General features: G+C 45.8%; 1 protein-coding gene across 2 annotated transcripts in view; it reads right to left on the bottom strand.

Moving 5' to 3' along the window:
• KSR2 (kinase suppressor of ras 2) overlaps positions 1–26,443 on the bottom strand; it is a 187,356-nt gene that overhangs the window by 128,253 nt on the left and 32,660 nt on the right. For both annotated transcript variants that reach the window (XM_087880196.1, XM_087880197.1), the window contains exon 4: positions 5,996–6,503. In XM_087880196.1, coding sequence (XP_087736322.1) covers positions 5,996–6,503 — 508 coding nt within the window. The remainder of the gene's footprint in view (positions 1–5,995; positions 6,504–26,443) is intronic.

A 26,443-nucleotide genomic window follows, 5' to 3' on the forward strand; every position in this document is an offset into this window, starting at 1 on the left:
CATTCTGCCGTTGAGTGCGAAAGAAAGGGGTCAAAAAGAGAAAAAGAATCATCATCTTCTTTTAACGACTCCATAATCCCTTGAGGGGATGGAGTCTTGGCAACTGAATGGAGCTAACAGAGTGTTTACTGGCTGGATGCCCTTCCTGTCACCAATGCGGAGTTTTTTTCAGCAGATATATTCTCAGTGTGCCCAGGGAGAGAAAGATCTGCCTCTACCTAGGATCCTGATTGTGAGGCGAGAGCTCCACCTCTAGTCCACGGCATCACTCCAAAAAGAGAAAAAGAATGAAAAAGAAAACAAAAACTGTGACCTTGCCCGCACCCACTCCTTGATTCATCCTCATCCATCGCTCAAGGAAATGCAGCCACCGACTGGGGGAAAAAAAGCCACTGAAATATAATTTCTGCCGTGCTTGTATTTATGACGCCTTTCCTCATATGACTCAAGACAGCTTTATAAAATTGGAAAATGCCGTTCAGTAAAAACAGTTGACTGGGAAACAGAGGAAAGAAGAATCCAAGCATGCAATAAAACACTTTTGGTTTTGTTATCCCCATAATACAAAAAAAAAGAAAAAAGAGGTTGAGAGACTCCGGAAAGAGTGCAGAGAAGAGCAACAAAGAAGATTAGGGGACTGGAGGCTAAAATACATGAAGAACGGTTGCAGGAACTGGGTATGTCTAGTTTGATGAAAAAAAAGAACTAGGGGTGACATGATAGCGGTCTTCCAATATCTGAGGGGATGCCACAAAGAAGAATAGAACAGAATAGAATAACACAATTGGAAGGGACCTTGGAGGTCTTCTAGTCCAACCCCTTGCTTAGGCAGGAAACCCTACACCGCTTCAGACAAATGCTTGTCCAACTTCTGGAGGCAAATTGTTCCACTGATTAATTGTTCTAACTCTCGGGAAATTTCTCCATAGTTCTAAGTTGCTTCTCTCCTTGATTAGTTTCCACCCGTTGCTTCTTGTCCTGCCCTCAGGTGCTTTGGAGAATAGCTTGACTTCCTCTTCTTTGGGGCAGCCCCTGAGATATTGGAAGGCTGCTCTCATGTCTCCCCCAGTCCTTCTTTTCATTAAACTAGACATACCCAGTTCCTGCAACCGTTCTTCATATGTTTTAGCCTCCATATGTTTCATATGTTCCCTCATATGTTTTAATCTTATTGTGAATCTTTTGAATTGTGTTGGCATTTTAGCCTTCAGTCCCCTCATCATCTTCCTTGCTCTTCTCTGCACTCTTTCTAGAGTCTCCACATCTTTTTTCACATCGTGGCGACCAAAACTGAATGCAGTATTCCAAGCGTGGCCTTACATTATAAAGTGGTATTAACATTTCACGTGAAGAGGGAGTCAACTTATTCTCCAAAAAGCACCAGAAGGCAGGAGAAGAAGCAATGGATGGAAACCAATGAAGGAGAGAAGCAACCTAGAACCAACGAATAATTTCCTAACAGTGAAGACAATCAGTCAATCAAACTTTGGAAGTTGCAGATGCTCCATCGCTGAGGACAGTGGGAAAATCCAAATTTTTTTACTACCGGTTCTGTGGGCATGGCTTGGTGGGAGTGGTGTGGCTTGGTGGGCGTGGCAGGGGAAGGATACTGCAAAATTCCCATTCCCTCCTCACTCCTGGGGAAAGAATATTGCAAAATCTCCATTCCCTCCCCACTCTGGGACCAGCCAGAGGTGGTATTTGCCGGTTCTCCAAACTGCTCAAAATTTCCGCTACCTGTTCTCCAGAACCTGTCAGAACCTGCTGGATTTCACCCCTGACTGAGGAGTTTTAAAAAGAGACTGCTCAGCTATGAAATGGTGAAAAAGATGCTCCTGCTCGAGCAAGGGGTTGGACTAGAAGCCCTCTGAGGCCCCTTCTAACTCTGTTACCCTGTTTCCCCGAAAATAAGACATCCCCTGATAATAAGCCCAATCGGGCTTTTGAGTGCATGCTAAAATAAGCCTTCCCCCGAAAATAAGCCCGCCCCAAAAATATTTAAACGCAGAGCTGAAAATCAGGTAACACGGCAAGAGGAGTCCCCTCTTGCTCCACGCGCCCCAAAATATTAAGACCTTCCCGAAAATAAGACCAAACGCTTATTTCGGGGTTCAAAAAAATATAAGACAGGGTCTTATTTTGGGGGAAATATGGTATTCTGTATTGTATACTTTAGGGATAACTGCAACAGGAAGGTACATTAGAAAAAAACTGGTAGTGAAAAGAACAGAATAATGAAGGAAAAGATGGAGATTGCTGTAGGCTGCCGGAAGAAAGGAAGGGAATAAATCTAACAAAAAGACTGCATACAATTGTAAGACAAATAGGTTTCCTAAATAGGAAGCGTTAAGACTGTGGCAGACAAGAAGCAGGGAAAACTAGAAGACACACGTCCACAAGGAATGGTTACACAACAACAGCATCCTGTAGCGGATGAGATGTCAATTCTGTTCTCATCTCTACTCTGACAAAGCTATTTATTCACTTACACAACTTTATATCGCACCCAGTCTGGGTGGCGACATTAAAAAAAAAAAAACATCCACAAATCTCATTAAAAACAACACCCAAACCAATCATTTTAAAACAACAAACATCCTAAAAACAGCAGGGATGGGACAAGCTCATCAGGACCTCATGGTGTCATCTGCCAAGTTTTCAAACACAACGCACGCTTGCCGTCGGCCAACCTTCCCTTTCAAAACAGGCAAAACAGCAAAATAATAATAGTCATAATAATAACAATAAAAGAACATATATTGGAAGACAGGGATGTCGGTATTTGAAAACCTACAAAGGGACGTGACAAGCATACAGGGTGTTGGCACAAATTAACCATTTTTTGACCACTTCAGTGTTGCCACACTGGAGCTGAGGGACAGACAGAGGGGATTTGAGATAGAGGGGATTTTTGTAGCCAAAACAAAATACTTTCTCTTGGGAACCAAGGACATTCTCACACTTGCTCGGAAGAAGATGGAGTGATGCCACCCGGTTGTCGGACTGGACGGTGATTGGGCCAGGGGTGGGTTCTAAATTTTTTTACTACCGGTTCTGTGGGTGTGGCTTATTTTGTGGGTGTGGCTTGATGGTCATGTGACAATTCTTTAGGATTTAGCAGAGGTACTGGTCTACCAGGCTTCTAACTGCTTGCAGAGCTATACCGGTCTACTCATTTGTTTTTGGAGGCACCGGTCTACTCATTTGTTTTTTGAGGCACCGGTCTACTCATTTGTTTTTGGAGGCACCGGTCTACCACCACAATGCCTTTTAACACTGATCAGCTGTAGGGCGGCCCTTTGAAGCCCCACAGCAAGAGTTTAAACAGTTTTTTTTTCCTTCTAGTCGATCAGCTGGGACTCGGGAGGCAGCGAATAGATTGGGGGCGGGGCCAAATAAAAGGTAAGAATAACGTGGGGGGGGCAGGAGGGCCCAGCTCCTGAACGAAGAGAACCGGTTCGGTGATGTCATATCGTCACCGCTACCAGCTCGGCCGAACCGGGTCGAACCAGGAGGAACCCACCACTGATGTGACTGATTGTTTTGAGGAAGTAGAAAACCTTTTGCTTTTAAGAAGGTAAAAACCGCGGGAGTTTTTCAGAGTCGGTTTTCACCAGGTATGTGCTAATATGATATTTCCAATAAAAGAATTCTTTGGGGAATTCAATTGCCTCGGAGTCTTGCTTGAAATGAATTTATGAGTTAGAACCAGGGGTGAAACCCAGCAGGTTCTGACAGGTTCTGGAGAACCGGTAGTGGAACTTTTGAACAGTTCGGAGAACCGGTAGTGGAAATTTTAAGTAGTTCGGAGAACCGGCAAATACCACCTCTGGCTGGCCCCAGAGTGGGGTGGGAGTGGAGATTTTGCAGTATCCTTCCCCTGCCACGGCCACTATGCCATGCCCACCAAGCCATGCCATGCCACGCCCACCAAGCCACACTTACAGAACCGGTAGTAAAAAAAATTTGGATTTCACCATTGAACCCTGACATTAAACCGACTCTGAAAACTCCCCACGGTTTTTCTTGAACAGAAATTCCCAACATGGAACAGCTGAACTTCAATGCAATTGACTCTGTTCTTCTACGGCTTCTGAGATAAAGATTTGAGTCTCCTCACAACAAGACGAATAGGACCATCCCGAAACGGTTCTTAAATAGTCAGGGTAAACAGCTGTTGTGGCCCCGCCCTCTGAGCCTATCTCATCAGAGGAAGAAAGCTCCGAACATGAGGAAGAGGAGTCAGCCAGGCCTCCCTCTCCAGGCCCCTCCCCTCTGGCACTGTCTCAGGTGCCGGCCGAGGGAGAGGAGATTAGCCAGGAGCCAGGTGTCTCGGATGAGAGCGAAGAAGGAGAGCCGTCATTCCTGGATGCACGCCAACGAAGGCGTGATAAACGGTTGCAGCAGTTAAGGAGGCGTGCTAGGGATTAGAACTGAGTCACTGGACCACACCCCAGAGACTATATAAGAGAGGGTGGTGGCTGGTAAAACTCCGTGACGAACAAAAACGAACTTTGGCTAGTCACTTGAACAACGTCTGAAGCTGCCGAAAGGAATATTGTTTTGCTGGACTATTTGCAATGCGTATGTAATTTTGTGTTATCTGTTGCAGTAAAAGCTCTTGGCAGATGGTGATTATATTGCTGCCAAGTTTGAGATAACAACCTCTGTGCGTGCCAAGTACTTTCTTAACTCTCGGCTGGCTGTGTTTGTGTGTGTGTGTGGACGGGGACAGATCAACAGCATACAGGTAGTCCTCAAGTTCCAACAGCGTTGTTTAGTGACCGTTCGAAGTTAAACTGGCGCTGAAAAAAGTGACTTAGGACTGTTTCCACATTTATGACCGTTGGAGCATCCGCATGGTCACGTGATCAAAACTGGGATGCTTGGCAACTGACTCACATTTATGACGGTTGCAGTATCCTGAGCAGTGGTGGGATTCAGCCGGTTCGCACCACTTCGGGAGAACCGGTTGTTAACTTTCTGAACAGTTTGGCGAACTGGTTGTTGGAAGAAATCATTAGGGCAGAGAACCGTTTGTTGAATTATTTGAATCCCACCACTGATCCTGAGGTCACGTGATTCCCCACAGAGAGCACCGAGGACCCCACAGTCCTTCTCCTCCTCCTCTCTGCAAATCCCACTCCTTAATAGCACTGACAATGTTATTTAGTTTGGGTTATGAAAGTCTGCAGGAAAGCTCAGAGAGCACCAAGGACCCCATATAGGTAACATCATCAGGGCTAGAAGGGAGTGAGGTTTGTGCAGGAGTGGGTTCTACTTAACTTTACTACCGGTTCGCAAAGGGCGCGCGCACACGCGCTTGTTTTGCTCTCGCACGCACACGCACTTCTGCGCATGCACAGAAGCTTCTGCGCATGTACAGATTGTCCATTATGATGTCCGGGTGGGTGGGCGGAGCCTCCCGACACTTTTACTACCGGTTCGCAAGAACCGGACAGAACTTGGAGCAACCCACCACTAGGTTTGTGGAGAGAAGGAGGAGGAGGAGGAGGAGGAGGAGGAGGAGGAGGAGGAGGAGGAGGAAAAGTGAGGGGTCCTTGATGGTCTCTGAGCTTGGTGGTTTTCTTGTAGACATTTTATTGCCCAATTAGGTAACATCATCAGTGCTAGAAGGAAGTGGGGGTTATGTAGAGGAGGAGGAGGAGGAGGAAGGAGCCACAGTGCTAGAAGGGAGTGGGATGGGGGGAGAGGAGGAGGAGGTGGAGAACGATGACTGTGGGGTTTTGGAGCTCTCTGAGCTTCGTGGTTTTCTTGCAAATGTTTCATTACCCAACTAGGTAACATCCTTTTGTAGCTCAAGACTTCCTGTATCTCAAGACCATCTCTGTGAGCAGTAAACCTTAAAATCCAACCTCTGGGCCTTCAGGTAAGGTGCCTGAAATCTTGAAAACTAGCTGGGTACCGCCTGGTCAAAGCCCCCCCCCCAAAAAACCTCCCTGTTTGCCAACCGATTTGTTTTCTGTCCACTTACTTGGGGGTGTGAGACTCGTCCACCCGATTGCCCAGCTGGAACTCGTGCGATTTGCTCCGATGCAAGACGGTGAAGCCCGGGAAAAGGTGGATCAGCTTCCGAGACGAAGGGGGCGGCGTCCCCGGGGGTTTCCCTTTGTTCCTCCTCCTGACCGGCGGTGTCCCTGGAGCTGTCATGGTGGTGATGATATTTGGGGTGCAGGGCGGGGTGTGGGCTGCATGCCGCTGGCGTGGGGAAGGGGGCAAGGAGCGGTGGCCGGATTCCAGCGGAGGGAAGAGTCCCGGAAAACCTTCCACGGTTAGCCTGTCCGTGTGCGTGTAGACAAGCTCATGGGACAGCGTTGGGTGGCAGAAGTGTGGGATGCACTTGGATTTAGGCTTGGGGCTCAGAGAGAGGTGAGTTCGGATCCACTGCATGGATTCGGATTGGCACATGGAGTTGTTTTCTTTGCTGGTCTCGGTCGTTGGCGGCCACTGGATGGTCCAATCTTGTTTGGAAAGACTACCTCCTGTGGTGGGGAGGGAGAGACAAAAAGATGGAAGGAGAAATAGCAATTGTGCTTACAGTTTGAAGCATGTTCCCACACGCTCTGTCAGGACGGGGTGCACGTTACAATTTCAGTCCGCTTTAAACAGACTTCCTAGGCCAGGGGTGTCAAACTCAAGGCCCAAAGGCCGAATCTGTCCTATGATGTGGTCAGATCTGGCCCGTAGGGCTGTCGTGGAAAATGTAAGGGGTCGGCCCTGCATCGCTTCAACCCGGTCTACCTGCGCCACTTCAGCCCGGTCTACCCAATGCAAAGAGGAAACATGCCAGCAGTTTGGGGAGTGGCGTCAAGCTGGCCATGCCCACACGGTCTCCCCCCTCCCCCCGAGGTCAACCACAGCCCTGATGCGGCCCTCAGTGAAATTGAGCTTGACACCAGAGTTGGTATTCAGCTGGTTCACACCGGTTCGCGCGTACCGTTCGCGGAAATTTGGGCAAGGTCACCAAACCGGTAGCGATGGCCGGCTGCCAACGCCCCCGGTGGCCACTCATTCGCCCCGCCCGCCATGTTCATCGCCGCCATGTTCTTTGCACATGGACATCCTATTGCCTTGCAAGTCCAATGGGATGCGCGGAGCTGGCAGCGGAGTCGGACAGCGATGAGGCTGAGGAAGAACAGGGGCCAGTCCTGGAATCTGGGGAAGGCCCGGATGAGGGCTCTGCGTCAGAGGCAGAGATGGGACCGGGGCCATCTGAGAGTGATGCGTGGACTCCGGAGCCTCCAGAGTCGGACAGCAGAGAGGCAGAGGAACAGGAGGAGCCGTTGCTAACTCTGTTTTCCAGTCGGCGTCTCTTGTTTCTGAACTTCATGGGGCTTTGCCAAGAAAGGTCTTTGGCAGGGTGCCAAAGAAGATAAAAGTTTGTGATAAGCCCGAGGGACTTTTTCTGAAGGACTTGTTTTGGAATTAATTTGGACTAAGCTGGGAATGAAGTAATTCTCCGCTGTTATAATAAAATAGTTTTTGTTTGAGACTAATTGTGTCCTGTAATGACTAAGTGAGCCTAGGTCACAACAGCTAGGGCAGTGATGGCTAACCTTTTTGCCATCGTGTGCCGAAAGTGGGGGGAGTGCGGTGGGTCGCTCGCATGCGTGCCCACACCTATAATTCTATGCGCCCCGCCCCCATGCATGCGTGTACGACCCCCCGCACTCCCCCCCACTTTTGGCATGCGATGGCAAGGTAGGCCTGTTTTTCGCTCTCCCCAGGCTCCAGAGCCTTTCTAGGAGGCTGGGGAGGGCAAAAATAGCCTTCCCCACCCTCCCCGGTGGCCCTCCAGAGGCTGGAAACAGCCTTTTTCCTGACTTCCAGTGGGCCCAAAAGGCCCGAAAATCAGCTGGCCAGTGTGCACATGCACGCCGGAGCTGAGCTTGCGTGCCCATCGATATGGTTCCATGTGCCACCTGTGGCACGTGTGCCATAGGTTCGCCATCACGGAGCTAGGGAGATGGATGAAGTGGGGAATTGTACAACGGAAGGCAGAGCATCTTCACACAGATGCCTTGATCGCCTCATTACTAAGGCCAGTAGAAGCACTAAGTACCTCAACCTGTACGGATCTCACCCAATTTTAATTCTTGCAAGGGGAAACTTTTCCCTCTTGACACGTTTGATCTGGTTTTCTCTAACGACCCAAGCGTGTCTTAAAAAGGTAGCGCATTTGCATTCTAAAAGGGAAAATCTTCCAGCTCCTCCTTTTTTTTTTTTTATTTCACAGGGGCCTATTAATTGATAGCCCTGTTATCAAGGCTTCCTTTTCAAGGGAATCCATTTATTTCTGTCTGTCAGGAAGAAGAAGGGAGAGGAAAAAAAACACAGAGGCTGCAAGACAGAGTAGGAAGGAGTTGATTAAAAGAGGGGTTTTTTTAAAAAAAAAAAAAGGTGGGGACACGTGAAGTGGAAGAAAGTGTCTTTGGTGGTAATAAAACTGCTGATATAAAAAAAAACCAGGTCTGTGAATAAAAATAAAATAAAATAAACAGCCGTGCCACGACGGCAGGACTTTAGGGCTGGATCAAAACAACGAGGAGAAGGCGAGGGCCTCCAGGGGGGTGGGGAAGGCTGTTTTTGCCCTCCCCAGGCTCCTAGAAAGGCTCTGGAGCCTGGGGAGAGCAAAAAATGGGTCTTCCCCACCACCACCCCGGAAGCCATCCGGACGCCAGAAACAGTGTGTTTCCTAACTTCCGGTAGACCCAGAAAGCCCAAAAATCAGCTGGCCGGAGCACGCATGTGCGCTGGAGCTCAGCTCACGTGTCCACCAATATGGCTCCGCGTGCCACCTGTGGCACACGTGCCATAAGTTCACCATCACAGTTATTGGGTTTCCTGTTTTTAAGAAGATGTTGGATAAACATTTGTCTGAAGTGGTGTAGGGTTTCCTGCCTGAGCAGGGGGTTGGACTAGAAGACCTCCAAGGTCTCTTCCAACTCTGTTATGCTGTTAACTCAGTTCAGTCAGACAGTCCCTCCCTGTCCCTGTTCCTCTCCCTGTCCCTGTCCCTCCCTCCCTCCCTTTCCCTCCATCCCTCCCTGTCCCTCACTCTCTCCCTCTCTGTCCCTCCCTCTTTCTCCCTCTGTCCCCCTCTGTCCTTCTCCCTCTCCTTCCTTCCCTCCCTCCCTGTCCCTCCCTCTCTCCCTCTCTCTCCCTCTCCCTCCCTCCCTCTCTCCCTGTCCCTCCCTCTCTCCCTCTCTCTGTCCCTCTTCCTCCTTCCCTCCCTCCCTTTCCCTCCCTCTCTCTGTCCCACTCCCTCCCTCCCTCTCTGTGTTAAGCTACTGGATATTTAACACACGGTTACAACTCTTTAGAGGATTTTCTTCAGGGAAGGAAGAAATGGATGATTGTCGAAGCTGTACACTGTGTAGACGTTGTACATCGTAGAAGCACAACACAAAGCTACAGAAAGGGATGAAGAGAGAGAGAGAGAGAGAGAGAGATGGATGTATCTTGCAAACCTAGAGAGCCCATCCAGATTGGTATCCTTGTAAAAGTTGATGGTTAACAGCTTGTGGAATAAGAGGTTGTGCGTGCCCCATCTGCAAACACCCAAGGAACCCAACCAATCACAGCATCTCCCCCACTCCACCCCACCCCACCTTGCAAAAATGAGATAACTGCACTGCACTAACTTCTGGTCAATCCTTACAAGGAGGAAAAAAAGTGCATTTATGGGTCAGCCACTTACAATTATCCAGGGAAAATGCCATCAGGGGAGGGGGAGAGGAGAGAGTAATTACTGTTGCTAATTAATGATGATTGATGGATACTAAAGATAGGAGTGGAATGGCTGGAAGGAGAGAGAGAGAGAGAGAGAGAGAGAGAGAGAGAGAGAGAGAGAGAGAGAGAGAGAGAGAGAGATAGCCTAAAGGACATCGCACAAGGAGAACCCCCGTTCAGCTCCTCTTACACCCAGACTTAAGGCATGTTCTTGCCATTATCAATGTACGTTTCCTTCCTATTTATTCCTGATGCCTGGGTCGCAGCTTGATTGGTGATGTAAAAATAGGGGTGTCCCAGGAGTGAAATGCTCCGGGTTCGGACCGGATCGCCTGATCTGGTAGCGATGGCGGCGGATGGTTCGGAGAACCGGTAGCAAAAATCCCTGCGGGCCCCCCCCCCCCCCGTCCACCATGCCCAGCTGAGCCGCACGATCATCAGAGGCTTTTTTTTTTTTTACTTTTAAAAGCATTTTTTCTACAACCTTAAGAAAGGTTTTCTACAACCTGTAGAAAAAAATGCTTTTAAAAGCCTCTGACGATCCCAGCTGAGCCACGGGATCATCAGAGGTTGTTGTTGTTTTACTTTTAAAAACATTTTTTCGGCTGAAGAGGTTGTAGAAAAAATGCTTTTAACAGTAAAAAAAAAAAAAAGCCTCTGATGAGGTGGGCGGGGTAAGCGAGCGGCAACCGGGTCAGGGGCGTGGCCAGCGAATGTTATTACCAGTTCTCGGAACTACTACAAATTTTTACTACCGGTTCTTGCGAACTGGTGCGAACCGGGAGCAACCCACCACTGGGGTAAACCTCACAACTGTCTCACTTAGCCACAAGAAATATTTGGACTCAACTGTGGTCATAAGTCGAGGATCACCTGTATTACACACATGCACACACGCACGCACGCACGCACGCATCCCTACTGAGAGCATTAGCTCGGGGCAAGGCTGCCCAGGTCTTACAGGTTGGAAAATAATCCACGGCTGATTTAAAATAAAATAAAATTTAAAAAAAAAAAAGCTTTCCGTGAGCATTCCTCCTCCACAACTCACCCCAGGTTACTAGGCAACCTACAATTTTATGCAAAAGACAAAAAAGAAAAAAGAAAGAAAAGGCCATGAAGCCCAGCTAGGTTTTGCATTTTGAGGGAGGGTTGTTTGGTGGAAGGAGGGAAGAGAAGAGGGGACCTTGGGGGCCAGATCGGACAGGGAAAGGAAACAAACAGCAATAGCCCTTAGACTTATATACCGCTTCATAGAGCTTTCCGGCCCTCTCTAAGTGGTTTACAGAGTCAGCCTATCGCCCCCAACAATCTGGGTTGTCATTTTACCCACCTTGGAAGGATGGAAGGCTGAGTCAACCTTGAGCCTAGTGAGAATCGAACTCCTGGCAGCGGGCAGATTGCCTGCAATGCTGCATTCTAACCATTGAGCAATCAGGGGAATGGAGTTGAGTGGAGTGGAGTGGAGTAAAGTAGAGTAGAGTAGAGAGGAATAGAATGGAATGGGAATAGAATAGAATAGAATAGAATAGAAGAGAAGAGAAGAGAAGAGAAGAGAAGAGAAGAGAAGAGAAGAGAAGAGAAGAGAAGAGAAGAGAATGACAAGGACAAGGACAAGGACAAGAAGGAGAAGGAGGAGGGAAAGAAGAGGTAGGAGAAGAATGAGAGAAGTAGAATCAAAAGGAATAGAATAGAATAGAATAGAATAGAATAGAATAGAATAGAATAGAATAGAATAGAATAGAATAGAATAGAATAGAACAGAACAGAACAGAACAGAACAGAACAGAGTAGAGTAGAGTAGAGTAGAATAGAATAGAATAGAATAGAATAGAATAGAATAGAATAGAATAGAAGGAGAAGGAGAAGGAGAAGGAGAAGGAGGAGGGAAAGAAGAGGTAGGAGAAGAATGAGAGAAGTAGAATCAAAAGGAATAGAATAGAATAGAATAGAATAGAATAGAATAGAATAGAATAGAATAGAATAGAAGAGAAGAGAAGAGAAGAGAAGAGAAGAGAAGAGAAGAGAAGAGAAGAGAAGAGAAGAGAAGAGAAGAGAGAATGGAATGGAATGGAATGGAATAGGACAGGACAGGACAGGACAGAACAGAACAGAACAGAATAGCACTTAGACTTATATACCACTTCACACTGCTTTTACAGCCCTCTCTAAGTGGTTTCCAGAGTCAGCCTCTTGTCCCCAACAATCTGGGTCCTCATTTGACCCATCTCGGAAGGATGGAAGGCTGAGTCGACCTTCAGCCAGTCAGGATCGAAGTCCTGGCAGTGGGCAGAATTAGCCGGCAATCCTGCATTGTAACCACTGCGCCGGCCCGGCTCTTGAATGTACATTAAAAAAAAAACCCTTCCGAACCCAAAATAAGACTCTCGAACCCCGTCGCCTAATTCAACAGGGGTGAGTCACCAGGTTGACTTCTCCATCCCAGATGGCCTTTCCCATCGTCGGTCATTTGCGCAGTCATAAAAGTAACCAAATGAAGTGCTGAACAGCTGAAGGCTCCCCTTGAACCCTCCCATTACGGTCTGTTGTGTCTGGCCTCGTGTTGCTCGGATGATGAGAGATTCCTCTAAGAGTTTGTCTAAGTGGACAGGTGGCCCAACACCAGATTTTTTTTTTGCATGTCCATAAAATTAAACGATTTCAACAGCACGAGTCATTAATCGGACGACAGGCAGAAAGGAGGACAGAAGAAAAGAGTTGGGTGGGGCCCTTGAGAATGGATTTATCCACAGGAATGATGTCCAGCCTGTGGTCTCAGTCCAGAATAAATCTATCATGTTCCAAGGAGGGTTTGTGTATTGCGTATGTGTATTATATATGTAGAGGGAGGTGGTGGCTCAGTGGCTAAGAGGCTGAGCTTGTCGATCGAAAGGTCGGCAGTTCAGCGGTTCGAATCCCTAGTGCCGCGTAACGGGGTGAGTTCCCGTGACTTCTCCCAGCTTCTGCCAACCTAGCAGTTCGAAAGCAGGTAAAAAATGCAACTAGAAAAATAAGTACCACCTTCGGTGGGAAGGAAACAGTGTTCCGTGTGCCTTTGGCGTTGCGTCATGCCGGCCACATGACCACGGAGACGTCTTCGGACAGCGCTGGCTCTTTGGCTTTGAAACGGAGATGAGCACCGCCCCCTAGAGTCTGGAACGACTCTAGCACATACGTGCGAGGGGAACCTTCACCTTTAACTTTGAACGGTCTCCAAATGGACTGTTGGAAAGTCATGCTGTACAACCCCATTACAAACAAGCTGGTGGCTCAGCAGACTAATTAACATCCACTTACATCTACTGCCTGCAATTACTGCAAGTTCAAATCTCACCAGGCTCAAGGTTGACTCAGCCTTCCATCCTTTCTAAGGTAGGTAAAATGAGGACCCAGATTATGGGGGCAATAAGCTGACTTTGTATAAAATATACAAAAGTATGAAGGCTATTGCTTAACGCACTGTAAGCCGCCCTGAGTCTCCGGAGAAGGGCAGCATATAAATCAAATTAAAATAAAATAAAATAAAAAAATAAAAATACACACACTCACACACACCCCAATCAAGATAAACCTTTCGCCCGCCTGCACAGCAGTCTCATTCCCTGCTTTCCGGCCGCTGATCTGGGTACATCCTAATGAAGAGGCATTAGCCGTTTCATAAAAATGACAAATGGGATCCCATCTTTCTGGCCCCATCCTCACCCTCTTCATCTGGAGAAGTAATGGATTTCTGCATTCTCTCTCTCTTCTCCCCCCTCTCCCAAACATCCTCCTTTCCTGCCCCCCCCAACCCTGGCATTTTTCAGGATATATTTCTGACAATCACATTCATGCGCTCAAAAACTTGATTAATCGGCCTGGCCCTCCCATTCCAATAGGCTCCTCTCTCTCTCTCTCTCTCTCTCTCTCGTGCTTAATAATATCCTGCGTTTAAGTAACGTTCGAGGGGTGTGCTGAGATCACGAAGGGCCCCCCCCAATGAACCCCCTCTTCCCTACAGCCCAAACGTGGGGCAGGGAGAAATAAAAACTGGGGAGGGGGTTGGTTTCCCCCTCCCCCTCCCCCGTGTCAAAGTGATGGATTGAGGAGCGATATGAAAAGAAAGGAGAGGAGGAAGCGTATTCCTTTCCGTTATTAATAATTTCCATCTCTGCCAGCCAAGGGTGGAGAAGCCAACCCCGTTTGCCAAAATCGCAGGCACAGAAGTTTGGGGAGCTGGATGAATCTCTAGGGGGAAAAACGGGGGAGTGGGGGGGGTGGGAGTGGGAGTGGGGGGGGAATGAGGATATGTATGTATGCCGTTCTCCGCTGACAGACGTCCTCTGCTCCCAGCTCCCGACATCCGTCACTGGGGCAGGCGTGGAAAGCTCATCTGCCAAGCAGCCATCCTGGGGAACGGAGAGCGTGGCGACACCGGTGACCTTTTCCTTCATGGCACGGAACCGTAAAGCCTACGAACACGGGCGTGAAGTCCATGCAGCCTCCCGTTCGTTCACTTGTTAAGCGCCCTGATATCCATCTTCTGTCTCACTTGTCCATCTTCACGGGCAGGTTTATTTAATTAGCCCAAGAGAAAAGGGCCTCGGCAAACCGTGAGATTTCTTTTCCTTTCCTCTTTCTTTTTTCCTTTCCTTTCCTTCCTTTCCTCTTCTTCCTTTCTTTTCTTTTCTTTCCTTTCCCTTCCTCTTTCCTTTCTTACTTCCTTTCCTTTCTCCTTTCTCCCCTTCTCCTCCTCCTCCTTTCCTTTCCCTCCCTTTTTCCTTTCCTTTCCCTTCCTTTCCGTTCCTTTCCTTTCTCCTTTCCCCTCTCCTCCTTCTCCTTTTCTTTCCCTCCCTTTTCCTTTTCCCTTTCCCTTCCTCTTTCCTTTCTTACTTCCTTTCCTTTCTCCTTTCCCCTCTCCTCCTCCTTTCCTTTCCCTCCCTTTTTCCTTTCCTTTCCTCTTTCCTTTCCTTTCCCTTCCTTTCCTTTCTCCTTTCCCCTCTCCTCCTTCTCCTTTCCTTTCCCTCCCTTTTTCCTTTCCTCTTTCCTCTTTCCTTTGCTTTCCCTTCCTTTCCTTTCTCATTTCCCCTCTCCTCCTTCTCCTTTTCTTTTTCCTTTCCTTTCCTTACGTTCTCCCCTTTCCTTTCCTTCTCTTCCCTCCCCTCCCTTCTTCCTTCCTTCCTTCCTTCCTTCCTTCCTACCTACCTTCATACATACATACATACATACATACATACATACATACATTTGTGTCCTTACCATGGACAGAAGTACTGAAAAGGGCATGCCTATTTTACCAAACCAAATGACAACAGTTGTAGGAAAAGGCAACGAATGTTGGCATACTTTAAAAAGTCCTGCAGCTGCTCTGAAAACAAAAGAAGGGAGATTGAATCACCTTTTCCTTTCTTTCTTTCTATCTTTCTTCCGCTCAAACCCAGCCTTGGGGTAAAAAAAAAAACCACATTTGCATTTTCAAAAAGGGCCATGCAGTTCTCCGTTAGAGAGATCTCGCATCATTTCCTTACTCTTTATTTACAGTTTTTTAATAGCCAAATTCCCAACCCAACAAAAGAACCCAAGATCGCACTCTCTGATTTTTTTTAACAGCTCCTTAAGGAGGGCTTACACAGAGACTTAAATTAAGTTCTCAGTTCATTATAAGCTCTGGTAGGTTCATCGCCGTTTGTTAAATAAACCACAAAGTGCACATGGACTGAAGTAATAAACCATGACTTGCAATCCTTGCTAGATTCACATATTGCATTAACCCCAAACCAAACCACAGTGTGATTGAGAAGGAGATCCGAACTGAACTTCTGACAGCCCAAATTTGATGGCTTAAGAAAATAATAGAGTTGGAAGGGCCCTTGGAGGTCTTCTAGTCCAACCCCCTGCTTAGGCAAGATACCCTACACCACTTCAGATAAATGGTTGTCCAACATCTTCTTAAAAACTTCCAGTGTTGGAGCATCCACAACCTCTGGAGGCAAGTTGTTCCACTGATTAATTGTTCTCACTGTCAGGAAATTCCTCCTTAGTTCTAGGTTGATTTTCTCCCTGATTCGTTTCCATCCGTTGCTTCTTGTCCTGCCTTTCAGGTGCTTTGGAGGATAAGTTGACCCCCTCTTCTTTCTGGCAGCCCCTCAGATATTGGAAGACTGCTATCATGTCATCCCCTAAGCCTTCTCTTCATTTAGGTAAAGGTTCCCCTTGCACCTATGTGCTAGTCGTTCCTGACTCTAGGGGGCAGTGCTCATCTCCGTTTCAAAGCCGAAGAGCCAGCGCTGTCCAAAGACGTCTCCGTGGTCATGTGGCTGGCATGACTCAACACCAAAGGCGCACGGAACGCTGTTCCCTTCCCACCAAAGGTGGTACTTATTTTTCTACTTGCATTTTTTACATGCTTTCAAACTGCTAGGTTGGCAGAAGCTGGGACAAGTCACGGGAGCTCACCCCGTTATGTGGCACTAGGGAGTCAAACCGCTGAACTGCTGACCTTTTGATTGACAAGCTCAGCATCTTAGCCACTGAGCCACTGCGTCCCACCACGTCATTAAAGTAGACATACCCAATTCCTGCAACTGTTTTTCATATGTTTTAGCCTCCAGTCCGCTAATCATCTTTGTTGCTCTTTTCTGCACTCTTTCCAGAGTCTCGACATTTTTTTTTAATAATATGCCCTAACGGAGGAGTAGGAAAACTGTGCTCTTCTCGGCTTCATACCCAGACGGCAAGATGGGAGCTGTAGTCCCAAACACCTGGAAGGAAATGAATCGTATTCCCTGCCATATCTAGATGCAGAAATATCAGACATTTTTGCTTCTTTCTCCCTGCCAGATTGAAGGAAGCCTACGAACGCCCTACCTTCCCCTCCCTGACTCCCGCCAGCGCATTATTCCCCGTGGAGATATGTCCTAGGAAATTGAATGGCCCTAATTAATGACTCATTAACTGATACTGACATTGCCCCTAATCCTAATTTATTAATATCAGTCTTGACTCTTCCATCTCTTGCAACTTTAAAAAAAAGAAAGAAAGAAAGATGCAAAGCGTTTTAAAGAGGAAGCAGCCGGTATTTCAAGATTGCATTTGAAGAAGTCTCCATGTCTGGGGATATTAAATCTCAGCCGAATCTCCTTATCTCTGGAAACATGGGGAGATGGGATTGGAGGTGGGTGGGTGGGAGCTGGCTTGATGCTCAAGAGCCGCTGTCTCAACAATTAGAAACTTGCTGTTAAAAAGGGACACACAAGCATAGACGCGCGGCAAAGGTATACTCAACAAAAATCGACATCCAACATCTACAGAGTATTAGTCCGCTTTCGTGGACTCTTTGAGTTTTTCCTCCAATGCCGTGTCTTTGAAAGAAAAGCAGGCTAGGATGATACACACATTCACACCCATCTACTGCATTCTCACAATACACTAAGCTAGGATTTGCTAAAGATAAATTGTTTCAACTCCTACCCTCAAAACGAGGCTATAGAGCACTGCACACCAAAACAACTAGACACAAGGACAGTTTTTTCCCAAATGCCATCACTCTGCTTAAAGACTAATTCCCACAACACTGTCAAACTATTTATTAAGACTGTACTACTATTCTTCTTCTCTTCCTTACTAGTATCTCTCTCTTCCCACCTATGACTATAACCATGCTGCCTGTATCTTTTAATTTATATTGTTTTTATTTGTTTCCTAGTATGATTTGATAGCTTATTAGTAACCTTGACTATCACTAAGTGTTATATCTTTTTATTCTTGATGAATGTATTTTATTCTCCTTATGTACACTGAGAGCATATACACCTAAGACAAATTCCTTGTGTGTTCAATCACACTTGGCCAATAAAAATCTATTCTATTCTATTCTATTCTATTCTATTCTATTCTATTCTATTCTATTCTATTCTATTCCATTCCATTCCATTCTATTCTATTTATTTTCTACTCTACTCTACTTTACTCCTTATTTTTATTCTATTCTATTCTATTCTATTCTATTCTATTCTATTCTATTCTATTCTACTCTACTCCTTATTTCTATTCTATTCTAATCTATTCTATTCTATTCTATTCTAGTCTAGTCTAGTCTAGTCTAGTCTATACTATTCTATTCTATTCTACTCCTTATTTCTATTCTATTCTATTCTATTCTATTCTATTCTATTCTATTCTATTCTATTCTATTCTAATCTATTCTATTCTATTCTATTCTATACTATACTATTCTATTCTACTCCTTATTTCTATTCTATTCTATTCTATTCTATTCTATTCTATTCTATACTATTCTATTCTATTCTATTCTATACTATTCTATTCTACTCTACTCCTTATTTCTATTCTATTCTATTCTTTTATGTACACTGAGAGTGTGTGCACCAAAGACAAATTCCTTGTGTGTCCAATCCCACTTGGCCGGTAAAAATTCTATTCTATTCTATTATTCTTGTACAGGAATCAAGAAGAGCTTCTTCCATTCGCAGCCAATCTTCATAATCATGAAGACTAGAGCCTTGATTTTTTTTTTTAAAGAAAGCTAAAGTTTTGCTTGCCAGCTTCAAGTCAGATAGCCCAAAGTGTCTCTTCTCTAAGAGAGAAGAACCCTAAGGAGAATCTCTGGTAAAAATGGACAGCTGAGCTACATGCAAACTGTTTTCCTCTCTCTCTCTCTCTCTTTTTTTTTTTTTTATGAGTGATAAATTTAATGTCATGCCTGAAGGAAGCCAGGAAGGAAAAGCAGCCGAGGGAAGAATCAAATGCGACGGGAAGTATAATTATGGAGAAAGATTTCTTCCCTTTTAACGTAAAAAGGCTCTTTGCTGAACAGGAGCAGAGCATAAAGTTGTATCGGGATTTTTCCCAGGACGTCATACAGTTGGCTGCTTCGGTTCTGCCAGCTTGGTTAGCGTGAAATCAACGCAGCCAGACAAAATTTAATCTCTTCCTCGCCTCATTCCTGGAAGCTCCACTTTCTCCTGTCTCTCCCCCCCCCCAATCTCGGTCCTCCCCTGACATAAAACAAAGGAAGGGCAAAATATTTGGGTTCGTTTGATAGCGCAATGGGGGATTTTAACGGACAGTGGCATTGTCACTGCGTTAAGTGTTTGCCAGCTGAGCTCCCATTCTAAGACTTACGGTAGCCTTGCCAGGGAACTTATCTGTAGCTAAGATAAGGCTGGTCTTGTGAGACATTGGGCTACTGCGCCTGTCTACATTCTTTCTTTTCTAACTTTTTTTTTTTTTTTTTGCTTTAATTTATATGCCGCCCTTCTCCGGAGACTCAGGGCGGCTTACAATGTGCTCAGCAATAGCCTTCATCCTTTTTGTATATATTTATACAAAGTCAGCTTATTGCCCCCACAACTGGGTCCTCATTTCACCTACCTTAGAAAGGATGGAAGGCTGAGTCAACCTTGAGCCTTGGCGAGATTCGAACCCTGCAGTAATTGCAGGCAGCTGGTCTTAATAAGCTTAATAAGCTTAATAACAGGGTGCCTTAAACCCCTGTACTACCAAGGCTCTTTTGTATATTTATACAAAGTCAGCTTATTGCCCCTACAATCTGGGTCCTCATTTCACCTACCTCTGAAAGGATGGAAGGCTGAGTCAACCTTGAGCCTGGGGAGATTCGAACTTGCAGTAATTGCAAGCTGCAGATGTTAATAACAGTGCTTTAGTCCACTGTATTACAGGCTCTTCTTTCCTTTGTCCGTCTGTGTGATAAAACTGCCGGTAAGATGTAGTTAGCTAGTTTTGTACTTTTATAATAAAATGTTTCTTAGAATATATACTTCGGGTTTTCTTTCTTTGAGAGTATGCACCATGGAAAGCAAGATTCATTCACCTCTAATTAATTACAGTTTCCCCGGAGCTGATTCACGCTTTGACAGTGGCGAAAGAGATTTTGGGAAGGTCACATCGGATGGATACAGATCGCTAGGAAATCTTGAGGATGCGGGCTGGATGGGAAGTTTTGGAGGAAAGTCTCCGGCTGGTTCCATGCTGTTTAGAAGAAAACTTCACGGATATGGAGGTTTTCAAGAAGGAGATTGGACAGCCATTAGTCCGGAATGGTATCGGGTCTCCTGATTGAGCAGGGGAGCTGGCCTAGAAGACTTCCGAGGCAGTGGTGAAATCCAAATTTTTTTACTACCGGTTCTGTGGGCGTGGCTTGGTGGGCGTGGCAGGGGAAGGATACTGCAAAAACTCCATTCCCACTCCACTCCAGGGGAAGGATATTGTAAAATCCCCATTCCCTCCTGACTCCTGGGGGAAGGATACTGCAAAATCTCTATTCCCACCCCACTCCAGGGGAAGGATATTGCAAAATCTCCATTCCCACCCCACTCCAGGGGAAGGATAGTGTAAAATCCCCATTCCCTCCCGACTCCTGGGGGAAGGATACTGCAAAATCTCCATTCCCACCCCACTCCAGGGGAAGGATAGTGTAAAATCCCCATTCCCTCCCGACTCCTGGGGGAAGGATACTGCAAAATCTCCATTCCCTCCCCACTCCAGGGGAAGGATACTGCAAAATCCCCATCCCTTCCCTGCTCCAGGGGAAGGATACTGCAAAATCTCCATTCCCACCCTACTCTGGGGCCAGCCAGAGGTGGTATTTGCTGGTTTTCCAAACTGCTCAAAATTTCCACTACTGGTTCTCCGAACTGCTCAAAATTTCCTCTACCGGTTCTCCAGAACCTGTCAGAACCTGCTGGATTTCACCCCTGGTTTCCATCCATTGCTTCTTGTCCTGCCCTTGGGTGCTTTGGAAGATACATTGACCCCCCTCATTTCAGTGACAGCCCCTCAAGTACTGGAAATACTCTCCTGTGTGTGGACTAGATGACCTACAAGGTCCCTTCCAACTCTCTTATTTTGGAAAACTGCTATCATGTTACCCTCTAAGACTTCTCTTCGTTAGGCTAGACATATCCAGTTCCCTTCATTATTCCTCTTATGATTTAGTCTACAAGCCTCTTATTATTTTTGTATGTAATAGGAATGGAAGCTGTTGCCTGCTTGCTGTTTCCTCTTAGGCGTGGGATATTTGGATCCTAAAAGAGAGGAGGGGGCGGGGGGAAACCATCAGCAGTGGCATGAAGACGCATCATTGGAAGCCAAGCACGCATGGCTTCCCATCAGTATTTTTCAAACTTGGCAACTTTAAGTTCTTTGGACTTTGATTCCCAAAATTTGCCCAGCCAGCTTGCATACCTTAAAGCTGCCAAGGTTGAAGAAACACTGCCTTAGATGCTAGGAAAGGGAAGCGTTCGCCTTGCCTTTCTGAACTTCTACTTATAATTCCTGGCAACTCCCTGGATTGTCCCTTCAGTTCTCCTGGCAAGATTTTCAGAAGAGTTTTGCCCTAAAGATAGTGTCGTGCCTCCGCGTCGGAGCCTGAATCCGCGGAGGAAGATGAGCAAGACCTGGAGTCGACGGAGATCGAGGCTTCGTTGGTTTTGGAGGAATGTGGGAAGGAGCGAGCCGAGTCAGGCCAGGGACTTTGAGGATTGGGTCAGCTTGTAGGCAGGGAGAAACAGGGGCAGGATGACCAAGAGAGTCTAAGCAGTGAACATGAGAGACAGGCGATGAGTAAGGACCACCCCCTCCTGATCCTCAAGCACGGAGAGTGGAGAGAAGGCAGGAACAGCACAGGCTGACCCCACTACTCAGGAGGAGAGCGCTCCGCCCCTCTTCACAAGGCACACCTGGGGACTGAGACTTAAGGAGACGCTGTGGGGAGGTGCATTTGTCGGGAACAAACACTGAATTCATGGAGTGTTGTGTGCCGTCGCTGACGTTTGAAGTCTCCTGGACTTCTTGCTTTCTTCCTTGCTTCCTGGATTAATTGCCTTGTTCCTTTGCTTCCTGAACTCATTGACTTATTCCCTTGCCCTGTTGGATTTCTTGCTTTGCAGCCATTGTGCTCACAGCATTGTGCTGGACTATTTGCAGCCAGAGGCTGCTGGATGGGTGTGTGTGTGTGTGTGATCACTTTGCTCTGGGACTTGCCAGAAACGTGGAAGCATTTGAAGGAAAGTTGGAGCAATAAAGGGGTAGTTTGAACTGTCAGCTGACTGTGTTGTCTCTGTGCCATGCCCCAGGTCATCACAGATAGTCAGATGCCATGATGAGTCTATATACCAACAAAGATCTAAATTATTCAAATTACGGTATTCCCTGTAGCACTCTAAGGAAACCATAACTAGAGCCTGAAAAAGAAGGCTAGGATGAGTATTGATTCCTTTGAGCTTTTGGTGCTGGGGAAGACTCCTAAGGCTACTGTGGACAGTCAAGAAAAAACAAAAATGGATCATTGAACTCATCAGCCCATAGATCTCCCTTAAGACACAAAGAGCCAGGCTCAAATCTCCCTACTTTGGACACATGATGCAAAGACCCTTATGCAAAGATTCTGAGAAAGGTGGAAGGAAAAAGTAGACGAAAATGACCGGCACCAAGGGGGATGGATTCAATTACAGTGACCAAGACGAGTGCGCTATTCAATGGCTGAAGGACCAAGTTAGGGACAGATCGCCATGGAGAATATCTATGCAGTCCCTAAAAATCAACAGGAACTTGGTGGAACGTAATCAGTTGATCGACTTACAGTTCCTGATGGGCAGGAATCCATGGCAATTGGATTGAAAATCTACCATACAACCCAGAATCTGTTCTTTTCAATGAAATCTATCTATCTATCTATCTATCTATCTATCTGTCTGTCTGTCTGTCTGTCTGTCTGTCTGTCTGTCTGTCTGTCTGTCATCTATCTCTATCTCTCTATCATCTCTCTATCTCTCTATCTCTCTATCACCTATCTATCATCTATCTATCTATAATCTATCTATCTATCTATCTCTATCATCTATCTATCTATCTCGCTATCATCTATCTATCATCTATCTATCTCTAATTATCTATTATCTATCTATATCTATCTATCTATCTCGATCTATCTATCATCTATCTATCATTTATCTCTATCTCTCTATCATCTATCTATCTAATCTATCATCTATCTATCATCTATCTATCATCTATCTTTCTATCACCTATCATCTATCTATCTATTTATCTATCTATCTATCATCTATCTCTTATCTCTCTATCATCTATCTATCTATCTATCATCTATCTATCTCTCTATCACCTATCATCTATCTATCTATATAATCTTTCTATCTGTCTATCATCTATCTGTCTATTATCTATCTCTTTATCATCTATCTATCATCTATCTATCTCAATCTCTAACTATCTATCATCTATCTATCTATCATCTCTCTCGCTCTCTCTGTCTCTCTGTCTCTCTGTCTCTCTCTATCTGTATAAAATATATCTGTCTTATTTAAAATAAGTTGCGGTTCACCTCTGAATTTCCGTTATCCTATAGCGCCCTCTACTGTTCAAAAGACAGCAAACCAGCAGGGTCTAATGGCTGCAAAGCTATTTGGTTTGCCATAAATCAGAACCTTTCCAGATGAACAATTTTTGATTAAAAGGTAGACGGTCCAGAAGGTCACTTTATCAGGTGCCTGGTGCCTGCAATGTGGTTTATTGGGTTGTGATTTACTGCTTTGGAACCAGTCCAAAAAGAAATGTCTAAGCCAAGCCTAACCTAAGGAAGAGAAGGACTAACGGGTGACATAATAGCAGTCCCCCAGTCATTGAGGGGGTTGCCCCAAAGAAGAGGGAGTCAAGCTCTTCTCCAAAGCACCTGAAGGCAGGACAAGAAGCAATGGGTGGAAGGTAACCAAAGAGAGAAGCAACTTAGAACTAAGGAGAAATTTCCTGACCGTTGGAACAATTAACCAGTGGAACGACTTGCCTCCAGAAGTTGTGAATGCTCCAACACTGGAAGTTTTTAAGAAGAGATTAGATAACCATTTGTCTGAAGTGGTGTAGAGTTTCCTGCCTGGGCAGGGCAGGGGGTTGGACTAGAAGACCTCCAAGGTCCCTTCCAACTCTGTTATTCTATTTCTATTTCTAAATTAGGACTAGAACTCACATTCTCCCAATATACAGTATTGCAGCCTAGTGCCTTATGTCAGCACTAGAGTAAATGCAGTTTGAAGTGCTGACACCTATCCTATCCTATCCTATCCTATCCTATCCCATCCTATTCTGTTCAGTGGAGGAAGGGGTGATCTCAGTTTTCTTCTCGTCTTTGTTGCTCTAACTTCTCCTGTTGTTTCTCAGGAGGAGAAATGCTACGATTTCCAAATCACTGAACTCCCCCATCAGGTGGCAAAAAAAACTCTTGATTGTTTTGCTGACAGATTTCTGGCTTTAATTCTTTGGATTATTTATGGACTGTTCTCCACTCCTTCAGGGAGGCACAGAAGATCCAATAGGTCAGAAGCAGAGAAGATACATACCTGACAACTGGAAAAATCCAGCACCTTGCCCGGAACGCCATAAAATTGCCCTGATGTTGCTAGGCAACCTCGGTTTTATTTTCCATAACGATCTCCACAATCTGGCAAATTACCAGTTAAACAACCAGAGGGGGAGAGAAATGGACCACATTGATCATGCTGTACCACAGGTAAGTCCTCAACTTACAAATACCCGTTTAGTGACCATGTGAAGTTAAAACTGCACTGGGAAAAAAAAAGGAACCTAGGACGGATCCTCGCATTCACGACTGTTACAAGCATCCCCAGAGTTGTGGGATCAAAATTTGGGCAGTTCGCAACTGGAATTTTTTGTGTTAAATTTAAATTTACTGACAAAATAAAGGGAGATTAAAGGTAAAGGTTCCCCTCGCACATATGTGCTAGGCGTTCCTGACTCTAAGGGGCGGTGCGCATCTCCATTTCAAAGCCGAAGAGCCAGCGCTGTCCGAAGACGTCTCCGTGGTCATGTGGCCGGCATGACTCAACGCCAAAGGCCCACGGAACGCTGTTACCTTCCTACCAAAGGTGGTCCCTGTTTTTCTACTTGCATTTTTTTTACGTGCTTTCGAACTGCTAGGTTGGCAGAAGCTGGGACAAGTCATGGGAGCTCACCCTGTTACGCGGCACTAGGGATTCAATTCACTAGGGTTTCACTAGACTAGACACAACCAACTCCTACAACCGTTCTTCATATGTTTTCGCCTCCGTATGTTTCATATGTTCCGTCATATGTTTTAATCTTATGGTGAATTTTTTTCTCTTTTCCCCTTCCCACCAGAGCAGACCCTCTGTCAACAAATACATCATGTGCCATGATCAATAGAGCCAAAGGAGGTGATGGTAAAGCTGAGACTACTATCCCCATAACAATCCAAATAGACTGTTTGTGTTGACCGGGGCTTATGGGCGATCTTAGCCTAGATTTGGAGATCATTAAAAAAAAAAAAGTAAAAAAAATGAGAGGGGGGGGAGAAGAAGAAGAAGAAGGAGAGAGAGAGAGAGAGAGAGAGAGAGAGAGAGAGAGAGAGAGAGAGGGAGAGAGAGAGAGAGAGAGAGAGAGAGAGAGAGAGAGAGAGAGAGAGAGAGAGAGAGAATGGAGATCAATGGTGAACTGAAGTTGTGAATTTGTAACCCATCCTGACCGGAGTGAGTCCATAATAGGTTTTCAGATGTGGAAGCTCTTCAGATAGAGATAAAATGTTAACTGTGGAGGTGACATAAAGCATTTGGACTAAAGTCTTTTTCATTTCTAACAGATCTACCTGTGTAGACAGTCCAAATTTGTAGGTCTAAAGTTGGCTGTCCAAAGCTGACTATCTATAGTTGACCATCCAAAGTTGACCATCTAAAGTTGATCATCTAAAGCTGACCATCTAAATTTGACTGTCTAAAGCTGACCATCTAGTTGACCATCTAAAGCTGATAGTCTAAAGCTGACCATCCAAAGTTGACCATCTAAAATTGACAATCTAAAGCTAACCATCTAACGCTGATGGTCTAAAGCTGACCATCTAAAATTGACCATCTAAAGCTAACCATCTAAAGTTGATGGTCTAAAGCTGACCATCTAAAATTGACCATCTAAAGCTAACCATCTAAAGTTGATGGTCTAAAGCTGACGGTCTAAAGTTGACAATCTAAAGTTGACAGTCTAAACTCTAAATTGACAGTCTAAAGTTGTGGGTGCTCCATCCATGGAGGTTTTCAAGAACAGACTGGACAGCCATTTGTCCGGAATCCTATAGGATCTCCTGCTGCCGTGGGCAGGGGGTTGGTCTACAAGACCTCCAAAGTCCCTTCTGTTATTCTATGTTCTATCTTTTCCCCAGTGGAAACAGATTAACCGAGTTGGAAGGGACCTTGTAGGTCATCTAGTCCAACATCCCCACCCAAGCAAGAGACCCTACACCCTTTCTGACAGATGGCACTCCAATCTCTTCTTGAAAGCCTCCGGTGATGAAGCTCCCACAACTTCCGAAGGCAACTTCTGTTCCATGGGTTGATTGTTCTCACTGTCAGAAAGTTCTTCCTTGTTTCCAGGTTGAATCTCTCCTTGTTCAGTTTCCATCCATTATTCCTTGTCTGGCCTTCAGGTACTTTGGAAAATAGCTTGACCACCTCCTCTCTGTGGCAGCCCCTCAAATATTGGAAGATGCTATCCTGTCTCCCCTGGTCCTTCTCTTCACTAGACTAGCCATGCCCAGTTCCTGCAACCATTCATCGTAGGTTTTAGCTTCCAGCCCCCTCATCATCCTGGTTGCTCTTCTCTGCACTCTTTCTAGAGTCTCAACATCAGA

The sequence above is a fragment of the Pantherophis guttatus genome, chromosome 17 (genome assembly GCF_059756535.1).
Source record: "Pantherophis guttatus breed Tessera chromosome 17, ASM5975653v1, whole genome shotgun sequence".
Lineage (NCBI taxonomy): Eukaryota > Metazoa > Chordata > Lepidosauria > Squamata > Colubridae > Pantherophis > Pantherophis guttatus.